This window comes from Callospermophilus lateralis, chromosome 3 (assembly GCF_048772815.1).
Source record: "Callospermophilus lateralis isolate mCalLat2 chromosome 3, mCalLat2.hap1, whole genome shotgun sequence".
Lineage (NCBI taxonomy): Eukaryota > Metazoa > Chordata > Mammalia > Rodentia > Sciuridae > Callospermophilus > Callospermophilus lateralis.
Window position 1 is genome coordinate 106,183,788 of NC_135307.1, and position 17,042 is coordinate 106,200,829.

General features: G+C 30.9%; 1 protein-coding gene across 2 annotated transcripts in view; it reads right to left on the reverse strand.

Moving 5' to 3' along the window:
* The window catches only part of Vps13c (vacuolar protein sorting 13 homolog C), a 165,394-nt gene that overhangs the window by 24,422 nt on the left and 123,930 nt on the right, over positions 1-17,042 (reverse strand). For both annotated transcript variants that reach the window (XM_076850881.2, XM_076850882.2), the window contains exons 64-72: positions 15,067-15,193; positions 11,162-11,397; positions 6,380-6,521; positions 5,237-5,377; positions 4,280-4,361; positions 4,101-4,170; positions 3,378-3,489; positions 3,135-3,248; positions 1,163-1,302 (exon numbers count right to left, since the gene is read on the reverse strand). In XM_076850881.2, the coding sequence (XP_076706996.2) occupies positions 1,163-1,302; positions 3,135-3,248; positions 3,378-3,489; positions 4,101-4,170; positions 4,280-4,361; positions 5,237-5,377; positions 6,380-6,521; positions 11,162-11,397; positions 15,067-15,193 (1,164 nt within the window). The remainder of the gene's footprint in view (positions 1-1,162; positions 1,303-3,134; positions 3,249-3,377; positions 3,490-4,100; positions 4,171-4,279; positions 4,362-5,236; positions 5,378-6,379; positions 6,522-11,161; positions 11,398-15,066; positions 15,194-17,042) is intronic.

The following is a 17,042-nucleotide window of genomic DNA, read 5'->3' on the forward strand; positions in this document are numbered from 1 at the left end:
CCATAAAACAATTACTAAGGGAAAGATAACAATAACATATGTGTGATATATATACATGTATATATTTATGATATAAATATGATATCTCCACACACTCACATCCTTCCATTCATACCAAGAGAATAAAAAAGTGCACATTTCTTAGATCCAACTCGCTCTAGTACTAGGATTACTCATATTTTGAAATCTTTGACAAATTATATGTATTGTAAAAATAAAGTCGGACAACTCTAATACCTGTCAATCATGATCTGTTTTGTAAATTATCTCTTATTGTCCTATGGCTATTATCTTTAGATTTTTTCATCAATGCTCAATATTAAGATGATTTATCACCTCTGTCATAATTATCGCTATTTTCCAGTTTTTTCCTTAATTGTTTTCACCAATTTTGCTATAAAGTGGTCTCTCCCTCTCTCACTTTGCAGCGATGGGTGTCAAATGCAGGACCTTGCACAACGTAGGCTAGAGCTCTACCATTGAGTTATATCTCCATAATTTTTATGTAGTCAAAATATCTTGTATTTTTTTCTCAGTGCTTTTAAGCTTGAAAGGACTTCTCAAAATTTGATAATAATTAACTTCTCTTAAGTCTCTTCTCTTTGAATTTTGTATTTTATCTTTCATTTCCTCTGAAATTTAGTGCACATGTGAGATGAGAATACTCTAACTGGACTTTTTTGTATTCCCAAGTAACTATTTGTTCTAATACCTTAGTTAAATATTGAATTCAAATAATGATTGAATGTACATTTATCTGTCACACATAAACATTCTCACATTAAATGTAGCAAGGAGTTCTTATTTCCAACTTTGCTAAATGGTTATACTGAAATCTTACCCAACTGCTACATATTTCTAAAAATAACTATCTTAAAATACAGTTTCTTTACAATATTCTATACTAAAATAATTCCATTTTTATTCTGCATTCATGTATTATCTAGATATGAGTATCCAAAAAAAAATTCACCCTTAATTGTAACAAATAAAATAAGCATACCTAAAGTATATAAAAAAATGAACCAAACTCTTCAAGTATGAGTAGTATGAGTCATCTATTTTCTAGTATAATGTGGTACAAATGGAGAGAATATCCAGGAACATAACCTTGGCACAAATGGTACAAATGCTTTCCAATGAACTTTAACAAAAGTCTTACTTGAATATAAGGTCATCCACATCAGTTAGAGTAGCACCTATGCTTTTCAACAGCAGGTTAACAGAATGAATTGCAATCATTTCCTGTTTTTCTTTGTCTGATTCTTCACCTCCAGAACCCAAAGACAGACTCAAATGCAACTGAAAGAAAAATCATGTTCAATAAATGAAACATAAAAACAAAAAAATTAAATAATTAGGTACCAGATTGTCTGATGCAACCAAATGTATCCTTCAAAATTAATTTGATTCCCAATCTATTCCTGTGAACATTACACAGAATATACTTTTGATTCTCTTTTTTTTTGATAAAATTACAGTCTAACTCAAAAAGAAAGCTCTATTTGAAGTATAAATACCATTTTCATATGGAGGAGAGCTTTCACAAAAATGGCATAATCATCTTAAGAAAAAAACATGTCGAAAGTAGTCTGCCATCAGAACAATGGATATTACTTATTTTCAATTAAGGTAAATCATTTATAGAAAAATTTAGATAATAACTGATATAACTATGTCACAACAATAACATGACAAATATGGTAATAGTTAGCAAGTTGCCATAAGTTTTTAAAAGAGTAATAAGGTTTTCAGCTTCCATAGACACTCCCACTGATTTACTTAAATGTGGGATTTTCCCATTTCCATCTGGCTTACATTTTTTGCTGTATCAACACTGGCGTATAGTGCAAGAACACATATATAAAAGATAATTCAACATGACAAATAAAGTTGATCACTCTCCTTTCTCATTCTTCATTTTTTAGGCATTTTACCTAAATGATGTAGAGCTCGAGTAGAATGGACATAGGGTGAGGCCAGGAAAACCTGGTTGTTTTTTCTTTAATGTGGATTACCCATGTGTAAAGTCAGGGAGTGTTGAGGTCTAAGAAGATAAGCTCAGGTGGAAAGAGCTCCTACCTTTCCCTAAGGCAAAATCACCAAGTACTAAGAAAATAACTGTGGCTCATTATTCAACTTCATGGCACAATTCCCAGTGTGCCTAAAAACATGAATAAGTAAATCACCTTTAATCTCCCCAAGATTATAAATTCCATGAAGTTATTTTGTACCTCCATGGCAATTTTATAACAGGCATTCAGTAAATTTTTGTTGAAGGTATTGTTTAACCCCATAAATAACTGATTTTCATTTACTCGTAAGAAATTGTGTATAATATATCATATAAAACAATATAAATCTCACACTTGATACTGTTGCTATGTCTGATACCATCAAACTAATATATAAATTTAAAATAATTCTATTTTATAAATCCATTCATTTAGCTGAATAGATTGAAATGAAAATGAAACTGCTACCAACAGTTTTTGAGAATGTAAAGGATCATCGATATTTTAAAGAGTTACTTAATTGTAAATCTGGCCCATTACACAAGTTCAGAGCATTATGGTTTATAGCATTTGTACATTTGCTAGCTGTAGTCTTCCCCTGTAAAAGCACAATCAACAAAAAGGGAAAAGGAAATGGGTTCATAAAGCACAAAATCAGGCAAGTGAAAGGTATCCAATTTTCCACTTCCTTAGTTACAAACAAATTCTGGAAATGAGAAGAACACCCCATGAACAGTATACTACCGACTTCATCGTTTTCACATTCTGGTCAAGAGTACTCATAGCTTACTGTTTAGACAGTGCTAGTAGTTACAAAGCGCAACCAAAACATTAAACCTTGGTGAGCACTGCAATGCTTAATTAAGAAGTGCCTTTGTCAGCTTCTTCCTTGAATAAAGAGGTGATTAATTCAAGACTAGAGAACATGATCTGATGGTTTTTCTGTGAGAATTACGACTGACATATGTTACAGAGAATTGTCTTAATTATTATGATTAATCAAACAAAGTTCCTGGCAAATAATGTGATGAAACAAATAAGAAGCTACATTTAAACACAGACCCTTTAAAAGTTCTAAAACAATTTCACTAAATTTTCAAGATAATTATTATAACAAACCTTAACAGGAGATATATGGAAATGTTCAAAGAAACTAAGAACTGACATATCAGTCATTGATGTCTCCATTAATTCTGTGTTTAGAGCATCAATATCTTGTTGGATTAATTTTGTCTGAAAAAAATTAAATAGAAAAATGTAAAATTTTTTATCTACTATAATTTGCTCAGAAACTTTTTATCTACTATAATTTGATTTAAATTTTTTAACTTTATATTTTTCCCAAGGAATAAAAATCGTTACCCGTTTTCTTTCGGCTTCTGGATCAGTTGTTGGAGTGAACAGTGCAATAATAGCTCCAAGAAATCCTTGATCAACTTTTAAGGCCATTTCTTGAATAAGGACCATAAAATATCTATGTAAAAAAATTAAGATGGAAAAGGGTTTCAATCAATCCTGGTGATTTTCAATGTTAAAACTATGATTTTATCAAAGTCCAGAGTAAGATCTTATTTCTTTGTCTCTTAAAAATCATGTTAATAAGATTGAAGTCTACTTAGATTGATACTTTCAGTATACTAAAAACTTCACTGAGGTAGTACAGAGGTACTGAGTAATACTGAGGTAATGCATGGTATTAATAGCACTCCGAAGTCCCAAGCACTCAAATGTATCATGTCACAGTAAACATAATTATAATTAGAAGATGTAGCAAGAATCACCCAATTTTTAAAGTGTATAGCAAGTGCTTGAAAGAAGACAGCTCACAAATACATACTTCATTTCTTTTTCACTATTTTATATTCTAATTGTAGTTACAAAGAGGAGAAAGTGGTTGAAGGAATTCTACATTTTAAAACGTACTATTATATAAATACTCATAAAAAATTACTCAACCAAAAGTACATTAATAGGTTCAGTTGGAAAATAATTTTTATACAGAAGTCATTTTCAAAAAGAGTAATATTTAGTTTCAAAACAGATTGTTTTAAATTCCTTTAGATAAATAGCAGAAATCTTTCTTACTTGAATTGTAAGACTTTGCTGTACTCATTAAATCGTGTGATGATACTCACATCAATGAAAGGTTTGGGCTCTAAAAGAAAAAAAAAGAATAAAGGTGAAATTATCAAAGTTTAATACTAGGTCAAACTAAGGTCTAACTTCTGTGAATAAGGTATAGCTGTATTTCTTTTGTTTTTTACCTGAGTCCAAAGCAATAGATTTTGGAGGGGCCACAGGATGAAATACAACAGGGAACATTGTACCTGGTAACTGATTATCAACCTGAAAGAAAAGGAAATCAACTGAGCAAAATTTAAAATTATTTAGACATAAACTTTCAGTTTCACAGGTATTATGAAAAACATTAATTTAATCTTAACTATCAGCACATACATATGGTACCAATAAAATTTTTTACTTTAAATCTTTAAAACTTTTTATACACTTCAGAAAGGATAAACCATTATATAAAATAACAGCTAAATAATTGTATTAAGAATTGTACATCATTAATGAAAATATCTGTACCTGCATCACACAGGATTTCAAAGTTCTACAGTTTAAATAAAATACAAGAACAGACTGAACATGAAAACAGAGGATAGGCAGAAATAAGAAAAAGAATAAAAATGTCCTAAATAATACTTAATGGTTAAAAGGAAGTACAGAAGGGAGGCTGTGAGATAGTAAGCAAGCAAGTCCCCAAAAATAACTTCCAATAAAGCCCTGCTCTTTGCTAGGAAGAACGGGTGAACAAAATCTTATTTGGAATCCCTTAAAAAATTTCAAGAAAAATTTAAAAATCACATAATCTCAGTCTAAGAAAATACTCTTGGCAGGTTAAATGGTCAGCTCAGTCTCACAATGGTTACACAGTCTCTAGACTTGGACTGTGGGTGAGATGCTGAATCCATGGAATATAAAAACAAAAAGAAAAGATACAACTTATGGGCTGTATGTATGTATGTATGTATGTATGTATTTATGTGCGGAGGACCTCACACATGATGAACATGCACTTCACCACTAAGCTACACTCCCAGGCACCCAAAAATTGCCTATTTCAATGTAGATTATAACAATATAAAAAAGAAATTTCATTTCCAAGATTCCCAAAGTGATTAGAACATCCATTTAATTGAGGATGACAATCTTACCTGAAGCCAGTACAACCTGGCCCTTAAACTTCTCTGGTGAGGAGACTGCTTAAATTCAACTTGAATTCCTGATAAAAAGTCTCGTTTAATAGGGCACCGAATAGGGAGACGCATTTCCATTGGAACTTTACCAAAATTAACCTGGGGAGAAAAAAGCATATTTTTTTCTCGGATTAGTTACCCTATTTTAAATATCTGTTTCCTCATCAGGCAGAAAGAAGAGGTTATTTTTATCTCAACAAAAGAGATAACTATATTAAGGTGATCTATTAAGATTTCTGAAGTAGAAGCCATCACTTTTCTAGCAAATTACTAGAAAAAGAAGAATTCTATAAGTTTTCAATTATAGAAGTAATACTTAAAAATTATTTATATAAAAAATTTAACAGTAAAGGAAAATTCCAGCTAATTCTAAACAACCTTTGTTACACAGCAAATAATTAATGGTTTATTTATCCTTGACACTAGTAGTATAGTTTATTTTTCACTGAAGCACAGCCAATACTAATTGGGGCATTCACAGAGAATGTAACAAACTCAATCTTCAGATATTAAAGACAAAGAGAAGCCAAAGTATATGACTAAACCAGATTGAGCTAAAAACCACTGTCAAGCTTCTGGAGTCTTCTTGGAATAAAGATGACATTTTATTTCAGCTTTGTAAGGTCTCCTGGAGAGCACACCTTTATTTGTGGATATCTACCCACATCCAATAATCATTCAGTGAAACAATTTAATTGAGCAGGATTCATTATTTTTCATCAATGAAATACATAAAGCAGTCTTTATTTAACAATATACAGGTATCATTTGAAATATAAGAGAAAAAAATTTCAATAAGCAATCATGATTTCTCCACAGTATTACTAAAAACAAGTTCCATGAAAATGATTTGTAAATAAAACAAATTGCAAAAACAAAGACTTAAAGCCTGCTTAATAGTATGAGTTAATAACATATTAATTCAAAATACACTAGCAATCCTACTACTAAATAAAAGTTTATTTACTAATATGTAAATTAATTTCTGCACACAGTGAGCATTAAAATTTTCTTTACTCCCAACAACAAAATAAACAAAAAAATATACAAAACTATGAACTACAAACATATAAGGCTTAAAACAAAAATATTTTGGCATACCTCAAAATTACTGTCTAGCTTAATCCAGCCACGGTCTCGTGATACTTGATATTTCTGATATGACTGTTCCAGTAAGATTATCTGCTTTTGACTAAAAGGCTTCCATTTCTGCTTTGGTTTCATCTCCCAAACAACACCAGAACTAAGATAATTCACACACAAAAAAAATTAAATTAGAAATACATATATTTAAGTTTGTGGAACTACTATTCAACTCCAGATTAATTTGACTACTAGTTAACCATGGAAATTGCATTCATACAAGAGATTTTTTAAATACCAAACTATAACTGTGTAAAGATACATAAGGAATAGGGTCGGGAGAAAATATTTTTCAATCACACACTGATATCAATCAATTCAAGTATTGGCAAACTTTTTCCTCAAAGGGCAATGATGTTTTTGGGTATTGTGGGTTGACACAAAATCAAGATTATAATGTATGTAATTAAGTATCAAGAAAAAAAAACTTCCATAAATTTCTTGAGGAAATTTAAAATATAAAATAACAATTGAGTATAATTTTTTAAAACGGAGGTCTATCAGATAAAAATATTATTCTATTAATGTTTCTTAATATTAAAATCTACAAATATTCATCTATTAATGCTGATGTGTAATGAATATCTACAGTGTCTTTTCACACAGATATTGCTGAATACTGAAATTAATATTTTATTTTTTAATTACTTAATATATTACCTGAAAGGCATTTATAAAATTCTACCTATTTCTTTCTCTTGATATTTGCTTTTTTAGCCTATTAATACCTTATAGGTCAATCATTTCCAGTGGAAGATTAAAGATTCTCAATTGCAAAAATTGATTCTGAAATGTAGAAATTTCTTTTGAATTTATATTAAAATCAGAAAAAAAATGTTGCTGGAACTGAAGGTGCAGGTCATAATTGAATCAGACATGATTCAATTAACTCCTTGTTGGTTAAAAACTTCATGGGACTGATGATGATTAAGTTCAGGGGACTTCATGAAGTTCACTATTGGACACTACGGGTTTGACAACACATGGCAGATTCAAATATTTTCCATAAAAATCTGCTGACAAATAATATAATACAAAACATACACTTGAAGTGCTTCACACTTTGAAACCTTTGTCCAAGTCCTTTTCTGCACCACACATCTTTTCCCCATAATAAGTTTTATCTCAGAAGATTCTACCTAAGTTGTACTGAATTAGTATTTCTTCAACCTGTTTGAAAACATTCTTGCATATAAATATTCTATGTAAACTACTGATAAAGAATAAATCTTTAGTCACTTCAAACTCAGCACTGACTTCTCAAATATACAGCAACTGAGCAGTACTAGGAACATCTGTTGACTCATCAGGAGCCATGGAAAAACACTCAGTATCATTTGCCCTGCTTTTTAATTGACTATTGATGTTGCTCTGAATGTTCTCAATTCTTTATGCAACTGTTCTCATGGAAAGGCTAATGGCCTTAGACAAGTTTATTTTCTGTGGACACATTTCTTTAGCTGCCACAATCAGATATGATTCAATTAATTCCCTATTGGTTAAAAAAAGCTTTCTGTGCTTGATCAACACAAATGAGTCATTCAGAAACTTATTTTGATTATAACCTCATTTCTGTTGTTTTATTTTTGTGAAAAAATTCTGCTGCTATGAGATATTCTGTCATAAATTTTCTAATTTTTCTGGCCCTGGTTTTCCTGTGATTTGGAAATGCTGTCATGTGTGCTTAGTATGAAAATGTCGATATATTTGGTATTACTTTAGCACAGGTATAGTATCATTAATTTAAAAAAAGCTTTTGATTAAGAAGATAATCCATATTCCACTATAATGTAGAAGGGTGACATTCAAAGTCCACTATTCTTATTTTCACATGATGGATGCCCACTGAACATATTCATATGCAGTAAAAGCAATGTGTACATCACTCACTCTGATCAGTAGTATACTGTGCAGCATGACTATGTTCCAGTAAAATTTTACTTATGAGCAAAAAACTCTTAAGTTCATATAATTTTCATGTATTACAAAATATTTTTCTTTTGGTTAAAAAAATCTCCTTTACACTGAAGGCTATATAAAAACATGCAGTGAACTAAATTTGGCTTACTGACCATACTAAGCTGACACGTGCATTAGAGAATACCATTAGCAATATGGCAAAATATGAATTGGTAAATTTTAATTTACATTGTTGATATTAGTCGACAGAATGTAAACAATGTCTTCATTATATAATGTGTTTAGGGCATGAAGTCAGTGAAGGTACTGAGTAAATATAAATTTGTTGTAGTTGTTGATATAAATCCAAAAACTACACATAATAAAAACTCTGAGAAAACTAGGAATGGGGGGGAACTTCCTCAACTTAATAAAGGGCATTATTAAGATCAGGAATAAGGCAAGGACATTCATTCTCACCCTCCTATTTAACATTGTACCAGAAGTCCTAGATAGTGTAGCTGGACAATAAAATAAAATAAAAGGTCCAAATAATCTGAAGGTACAAATAATCTGAAGGGAAAATAATGCTACCTTTGTTCACAGATGACATCACTGTCAACACAGAAAATTTCAAAGAACTAACAAAAACATTCCTGTAATTAATAAGAAATTATAACAAGGTTGACAAGAAACAAGATTAATATTATTCAAGTCAAATGCTTTGATATGTTTGCAAAAAAACAACTGGAATTTCAAATTAAAAATAATATGATTTACCCTAGCACCAAAGAACTGAAATACTTAGGTACAAACAAAATATGTACATGATCTATATGAGGAAAACTACAAAAGACTGGTGAACAAAGTTGATGATCTAAGTAAACAGAGAAATAAACATGGATATAACAACTCAAGATTGTTAAGATGTCAGTTCTCCCCAAATTAATCTACACATTCAGTCCAATCCCAATCAAAAAAGTATTTTGTGAATATCAACAAACTGATTCTAAAATTTAAATGGAAAGGCAAAGAGACTTAAAAGATAAAATACTGAAGGAGAGAACAAAGTTGGAAGAATGATACCCTATTTTAAGAACTCAAGACATGGTATTGACCAAAAAAATAGAAGAACAGATATTGATCTGGGAATAGAAAGCCCAGAAATAGACCCAAACAAATACAGTCAACTATTTTTTTTAAAGAAATAAAGGTAACTGTGGAGAGAGAATAGTCTTTCCAACAAATATGATAACGACTGATCATCCATATGCAACAAAAATGAATCTAAACATAAAGCTTTATCTTTCAAAAAATAAAAACTCAAATTGGAATGAAGAATTAATTGTAAAATGTAAAATTAGAAAACTCCTACAGGACAAAAGGTGAAAAATCTAAGTGACCATGGGTATAGCAATGACTTTTTATACACAGCAAAAGCACAAACCATGAAAGAGAAAAATGATAAATGGACTCCATAAAATTTTAAATTTTTGCTCTTTGAAAGATACTGTTAAGAAAATGACAAGAAGCCACAGACTAGGAGAAAATATTTGAAAAATAGATATCTGACCAAAGTCTGGCATAACAAATATCCAAAGAATTCTTAAAAATCAACAAAAAGATAGGAAACAACTAGTTAAAAATGGGCAGAAAAGATCCAGAGAGCTGAGGAAAAATATATTGAGTTGGCGAATAAGCCTACAAAAGGATAGTCAACATCAGGGAACTGCAATTTAAAACAAAAAGGAGATTCCATACATATGATTCGAATAGCTAAAGTCAGTAGTTTCCAGAAGTTCAGGAAGGAGAAAGCCAGAGACTGACAGGCAACTTAGTATTCCTTTGAAACTTAGATGTTACTGAATTTGTATGATGATTTTAAAAATCAATCAAGTTATTAAGATGAATTTCACAAATGTCCTTTAAAAGGTCAACCTAACAAAATATCATAATGTCTATAATACTAAAGTATAAAGAAGTTATATCAAAGAAATAGAGAAGGTAAAATTGGATATATAAGACTAAAAAATTATTTTCATATTTAGTTTAAAAATTCTCTGTAATATTGAAATGTAAGGACTTAATGGCATATGTGATACCAGGTATAGTACCCATAGGTGTTTTGCAAAGTATGTTACATGCATTATCTGTGTTCTTATCTAATTTTACTTTCCTACTTAGGGTTAGGGTTAGGAAAGTAAAATTCTCAACCTATGCTGGTTATATTTGGTATCATAACTACCATAACTATTTCATTTAATATCCCCAGGAAAGAATGAGCCTTTTATCAAACTCAGTGTGATTAAATAATAATAATAATAATGTTTTTCTTAAGTAGGTATAAACAGAACCAGAAAAAATAACTGTTCCATAAGTATTAAAAGTTCTCAAATGAAAGATTACTCATCAAATCCAATTTCTTTTATGAACCTTTTTTCTAATTTATTTCTGTTGGCTTTTCCCGACCCATGCCATTTTCTAGAACCTCTAACTGACAAAATGAGTAAGTTAGTTCCACCTGTTTACATTGCAAATATATATAATTCTTTGTAGCATTTCTCAGTGTTTTTATAGTTTATTTAAGAAAAACCACTCAATAAGGAAAGAAGATACTACTTTCTTCCCCACCAAATGACAATGAATATTGTGATGGTAAAAACAATATCTTACTCATCTTTCTATCTTTGGGGATTTTCAGCCAGCTGTTTAATTATTCGGTAAGTTTTACTGCATGAATGAGTTTTACTCAGAAAGAGTATGTTGACTTTTATAAAATTGAATATTATAAACTCAGTGCCTTTTAAAGATTTCTGATGTTTTATCTTTCTTCTTGTATACCTGGTTATTCCAATGTATGAAACTTCCTGCTTATTTTCATTGTTCACCAATGAGAGCCCAAGACTGTGGAGAGACAAGGTTATTTCATGATCAGCCTGTTCCATTTCTTCTGCCTGCAGTGCTTTGGAAACCAAGGCAACATCATCGGTGAAAAGCAAAACTCTCTGGCGTCCATCTAGGAATGATACCCAATGTATCTGGATGTTTGCATCGTATGGAAACTGTCCACATTCATCCTGAGAAAAGAAAGACTTTTCATTAAGGCCACACATATTTTTTTTACTATTTAAGGTCAAATGACAGTAACTGAGAAAGATTAGAAAACTGTTGTCAAACCCATAGTGTCCAATAGTGAACTTCATGAAGTCCCCTGGACTTAATAATTATCAGTTCTATGAAGTTTTTAACCAACAAGGAATTAATTGAAACATGTCTGATTCAATTATGACCTGCACCTTCAGGTCCAGCAACATTTTTTTCTGATTTTAATATAAATTCAAAAGAAATTTCTACATTTAGAAAACTTTAAAAAGTATGCCCATAAAATGGAAAACTCTTAACCAACAAATTTATAAATAAAACTATAATCTATCTTAAAATGTACCATCTTTTTCAAACAATGACAAAGATTAAGAGTACTTAGCATTTTTATATCTTAGTTTGTGCTGTCCAGTTAATGCTCAAAGGGCACTGAGCAGAAGCAAGAGAATCCTTTGCTGGCACCAATGCCACAAGATAATTACTTGTCTTCAAGCTGGAGAACAGTCTAGTTCAGATGTTTATTAGAAAAGCAACCTGATTCAAAACTAGCTTTATCTATTTTTATGTTTTAATAATTTATAACGTAGCAAATATTTATGTAAATCAAACTGCTAAATAGTCTAACTATGGTAATCAGTTTGAACTAAGTTTAAGAATAACCTTCATGGCTAAAGGTTTTATATAGCACCTAAAACTATGAAGTTTGATTGGTTAGTGTTTTAGGAGACTAAATTAATATATTATTAATAAAATCCTTTTCAAAATTTTTATGCTAAACATAAACTTAACAGTTCCTTTCAACAGGCAATAAAAGTTCCTATTATATGCCTTTCCACCTTGTGTTTTGTTGGGAAAAAAAACCAAAAGATTTTACAAAAAGCACATTTTGTTATTGTTATTGTTTAAATTTTATTATTACTTTAAAAATATACTGTATGGCAAAATTAACCTGTCCAATTTTTTTAATGTAATACTCAAATTTTCAAAGATACCTATTAATAAGATGAACTCTTTGCAAACTATGAAATTTGATATGTATTTTAGTTTCAATCTCAAATTACATTCCAATGTTCTGTTTTCCATCTACATTATCTGTTAAAAATTAAATAAAAAAAAAGGTATCAAACTCCAAAAATGTGTTTAACTTCTAGCATTTTAATGCAATGTTATTCACGGCATGAATACTTGTGGTGACCCCTCATTTTCTGTCATATTATGACAATCCAATAGTTGTGCTTTGGATTATAGTTCATCAAAACTAAAATGCAACAATTTGCCATATTTTTTTATTCTGTTTGCCTATTAAATCTTCACTATCTTTTCACGCTTAAAATTTTCTTGTTGGTTAGGTTAAGACAGATTTCTTGTAATTAGCACATAGTTAGATACAATATTCTTTTTAAAGAAACACCATCTTACTGTGTTGCCCACACTGGCCTTGAACTTCTGGCAAGTGATCCCCCTGCATCAGCCTCCCACGTAGCTAGGACACAGGCACAGGCCACCACAACTGGCTTCAGTGTTACATACTGTTTTTGTGTTTTGTTTTGTTTTTTAACTTAATTTGAGTATCTTTGTGACTAGAAGAATTTAAAGCATTTTCATTTACTGAAATAACTGCTGGGAAGCATGGTCTAGAAGGAAAAGTTTAGGACTATGAAGCCATAGTCAGAGCTGATTTTGAATCCCAACTAGCAGTCCTAAGTTATTACTATAAAAATTAATGATAATACATGAAAAGTATCAAGATATGATAGGCACTTAATAAAATGTTATTTGTCACTTATTACATACTTTCTTACACTTCTTTCTTAGAGCAAATTTTTCTTTAATTTTCTCCATTGTTTTAAAATCCCTTAACTCATAATTTTAGTTCTACTAATTAATAGCTTTTTAAAAAAGACAATCTTTACTCCATAATTTCTCTAATTAAAATTAGGATTAAGTGATATACATATTCTATGCACACAATATATTGTTTCCCACTCTGTTTTCATTTTAATTTGTTGTCATTTAAAAAAAATTTCCCCTTGCTTTCCTCTTACTTCTGTTGTCATATCTTTATAACTTAGTTGAGGAGGTATGGCATATATTTTGAAATTTTTCTTCTGGTAAACAAATTTTCTAAGATTAACTTACCTTCTCAATCTGTATGATAATGATTCATTTTTCTTGTAAAGTTTTTTTCCCATAAATCCTATTGATTTTTTCCTGTTTATTCATACTCAGTTGAGGAAATATCTATCTATTTATTTATTTATTTTTTGGAAAGATATGTTTATACCTTATCTAAGTTTGTCAAGAATAAATGGACTTTCTTTGGACTCCCTTTTCAGGACCACTTACACCTGGGCAGAACTCCCTTCTCACATCAACTTAGTGGACAAAGAAATGGTCCATTTCCTTGTTTCTAGATCACTTTTCAATTCCTAGTAGTCTATCTACTGAATAGTATCATCTGCTTTTTCAACTGCCTGTTTCACTAACAAAAAATAGAAACATTAGAAACTGAAATCTGTTTAAAAACTGACACTGTTCCTGGGCTTCTTCCTAGACATGCCTCTGTACACAGACCTTCATAGCCCTCTCCATAATGCTTCTGCCACCTTCTCTGTGTGTCTGCATGTTAGTTCCTAAGAGTTGTGGTTGTTAAGCAGTATCAAATTTCAGGAGAGACAAAACAATCCCATATACACATAGGGTCTCCTGGTAGAGTTCCTGAGCATCTGAGTCAGAAAGGAAAAAGGATCGGGCAACTGAAGTCTTGTTCTTCTGCTGTAAACCTGAGAATTTGTTATGAAAGTAAAGCACAAGCAAACCAACAGAGTGCCACCAAACTGTCTTGGTGAAAATCACTCCAAGAATCTCATAACATATGAACTAGCAACCTCATTTTTCAAAGATTGAGTCTTTATCTTTTATAGGCATCTCTGAGAGCATATAGGAAAAGATAATCCAGTCACTATTGCCCAATTACAACTTCAAAGTAAACATCAAGAAAGCCTTCTTAACAACTAGCATTATTGGACAATGGAATATGACACTATATGAAACTTTCTTCATGGGATATATCTCTACAGAAACTGGATAACGTATCACGAATGTAAGAGCAATTCTGACATCAAATAGGAGGCTGGTAGATGAATTCTTAGGTTCCTTCCAGAGTCTTATATCAGAAACATATTTGATTAATTTAGCTATCTCAATATTACTTTAACAAATATTTCTTATGAGATAATTTATATGCTATCAAACTCCACTGATTTTAAAAAAAATAGAGCCTTATTTAGAAAAACATACTGAAAAACCTCAGTTAACAGTGGTATGGATATATTTAAAATAAAGTTGTTTTTCACCAATCTTAAAATTCTTTCCTTTTAAAAAAGTTAAGAAGGTGCTTTACTTAACTTGGACAGGAAGGAACAGAACTACTTTTTAAATTGTAAATTTAAATTATTTTGACTCATCTACAATAAAATGTTCAGTATGAACTGTTTGCAATCTAAAGTTACAAAGTAACTTATTCTAAAAATATTTCCAATTCACTTTTAGTTCAGTAAGGACCAAGACAACCTGGTAAACTAGCTTGTTTACTTCCCAATCATCAGGAAAACCATATAGCACCTGATCCCATCAAATGATACCTTTAACAGATCATGTTCCCCAAGATTTGCTGCATATCTCCATGTAAGTTTTCTTGTGCCAGTAGGATCTGCCCAGGCGAAAAGTCGAGCTTGTTTTGGCAGCAATTCTACTTCCTCCTGTGATCCACTAAAATACAATCAACAGAGGGAAAATTAGAATATCTTGGCCTTTAGAATCCCAGATCTGTAGTTTATTGAGAAGGGGATTTGCATACAAGTACTATGAAAGTGCTTCAGTTAATAAACCACAACTCTACCTAAAAATAAATACCTGAAAATGTCCAATAGACTAATACTTTTGATGTTTGGGGAAATGGAATACTGTAGTATATTTTTCTTTCTAAAGGTTTATTGAACTATGAATTCATCCAAGAAGAAACATACCAATGAAATCCATTAAGGTAAATAAATTGGTACATAAGTGTTCACCTACAGAAATGGCTGTGATAGTCAATATCTTTAGTAGAAGAACTTCACTCAGTGCTGAAGTTTAAACTTTTGCTAATCAAATGCATACTTAAGATGTATTATGGGTCTCAGCTGTAAAAAAAAAAAGAAAGGTCCATGTGAAACAACAGCATTTCCTACGGACTTGCTGGAAATGTAGACTTGCAGCCAACCCATAAGTTTAGAAACTATTGGTCCATATAATACAAAAACATTTAGAGAGAAGTGAAATAAAAAGTAATCCAACCAGATTTTGATCCTTTCTGTACTTGTAAATCTGTTCCTAGATTCATACTGTGAGAAATAAGAACAGGGAAATCTTTAAGGAAATTACATATTACACATATATACATATGTGTGTGTGTGTGTGTGTGTGTGTGTGTGTGTGTGTATATGCATGAATGCATTTATGAAAGTATTATTATGTAATTTAAAGGCTTAAATTTATTTGTTATAGCATTAAAGAAAGACATCATCAAAATGACAACATAAAAGTAATAATAAAATTCCAGATATAATAATAAATTCAATATCTCTCTCTACTCACTGACCTCCATTTAACCTTTTATTATCCCTAACCAAAAAACTAGATTTCAGATTTCATTTATAGGACAAGACTGACTGAGCATTACCAGATTGCAAAGGGAAGGTAATACTTTAAAGAGTTTGTGAATATACTTAGTATACAACCAGAGATATGAAAAATTTGTGCTCTGTATATGTAACATAAATTGTAATGCATTCCCCTGTCATATATAAATAAAAAAGTTAATTTTAAAAAAAGAGTTGCACAGTTCTTTATCAGCAATTCCGAAATTCAAATGCTCTAAAAGCCCAAAAACTTTTCTGGAAGTTTGTTGTCAAGAAAAGTTGGCAGCAGAGAGAGAAATTAGGAAAACTACTCCATTCATAATAGCTTAAAAAATAAATAAATAAAATGCTTGGAGCCAGGTGTCTGTAATCCCAGCAGCTTGGGCAGCTGAAACAAGAGGATCACGAGTTCAAAGCCAGCCTCAGCAAAAGCAAAGCACTAAGCAACTCATTGAGACGCTGTCTCTAAATAAAATACAAAATAGGGCTGGGGATGTGACTCAGTAATCGAGTGCCCCTGAGTTCAATCCTCAATACACCTAAATAAATAAATAAATAGTTGAATAATTAAATAAATAAATAGAGTACTTGGGAATCAATCTAACAAAAGAGGTAAAAGACTTCTACAATGAAAATTACAGAACACTAAAGAAAGAAATTGATGAATACCTTAGAAGATGGAAAGACCTCCCAAGCTCCTGGATAGGCAGAATTAATATTGTAAAAATGGTCATACTACCAAAAGCATTCTACAGATTTAATGCAATTCCAATTAAAATCCTGAAAACATTCTTCATAGAACTAGAAAAAGCAATCATGAGGGGCTGGGGTTATGGCTCAGTGGTACAGCGCTTGTCTAGGATGGTTGAGGCCCTGGGTTTGATCCTCAGAATCACATTAAAATAAATAAATAAATAAACAAACAAACAACAACAAAT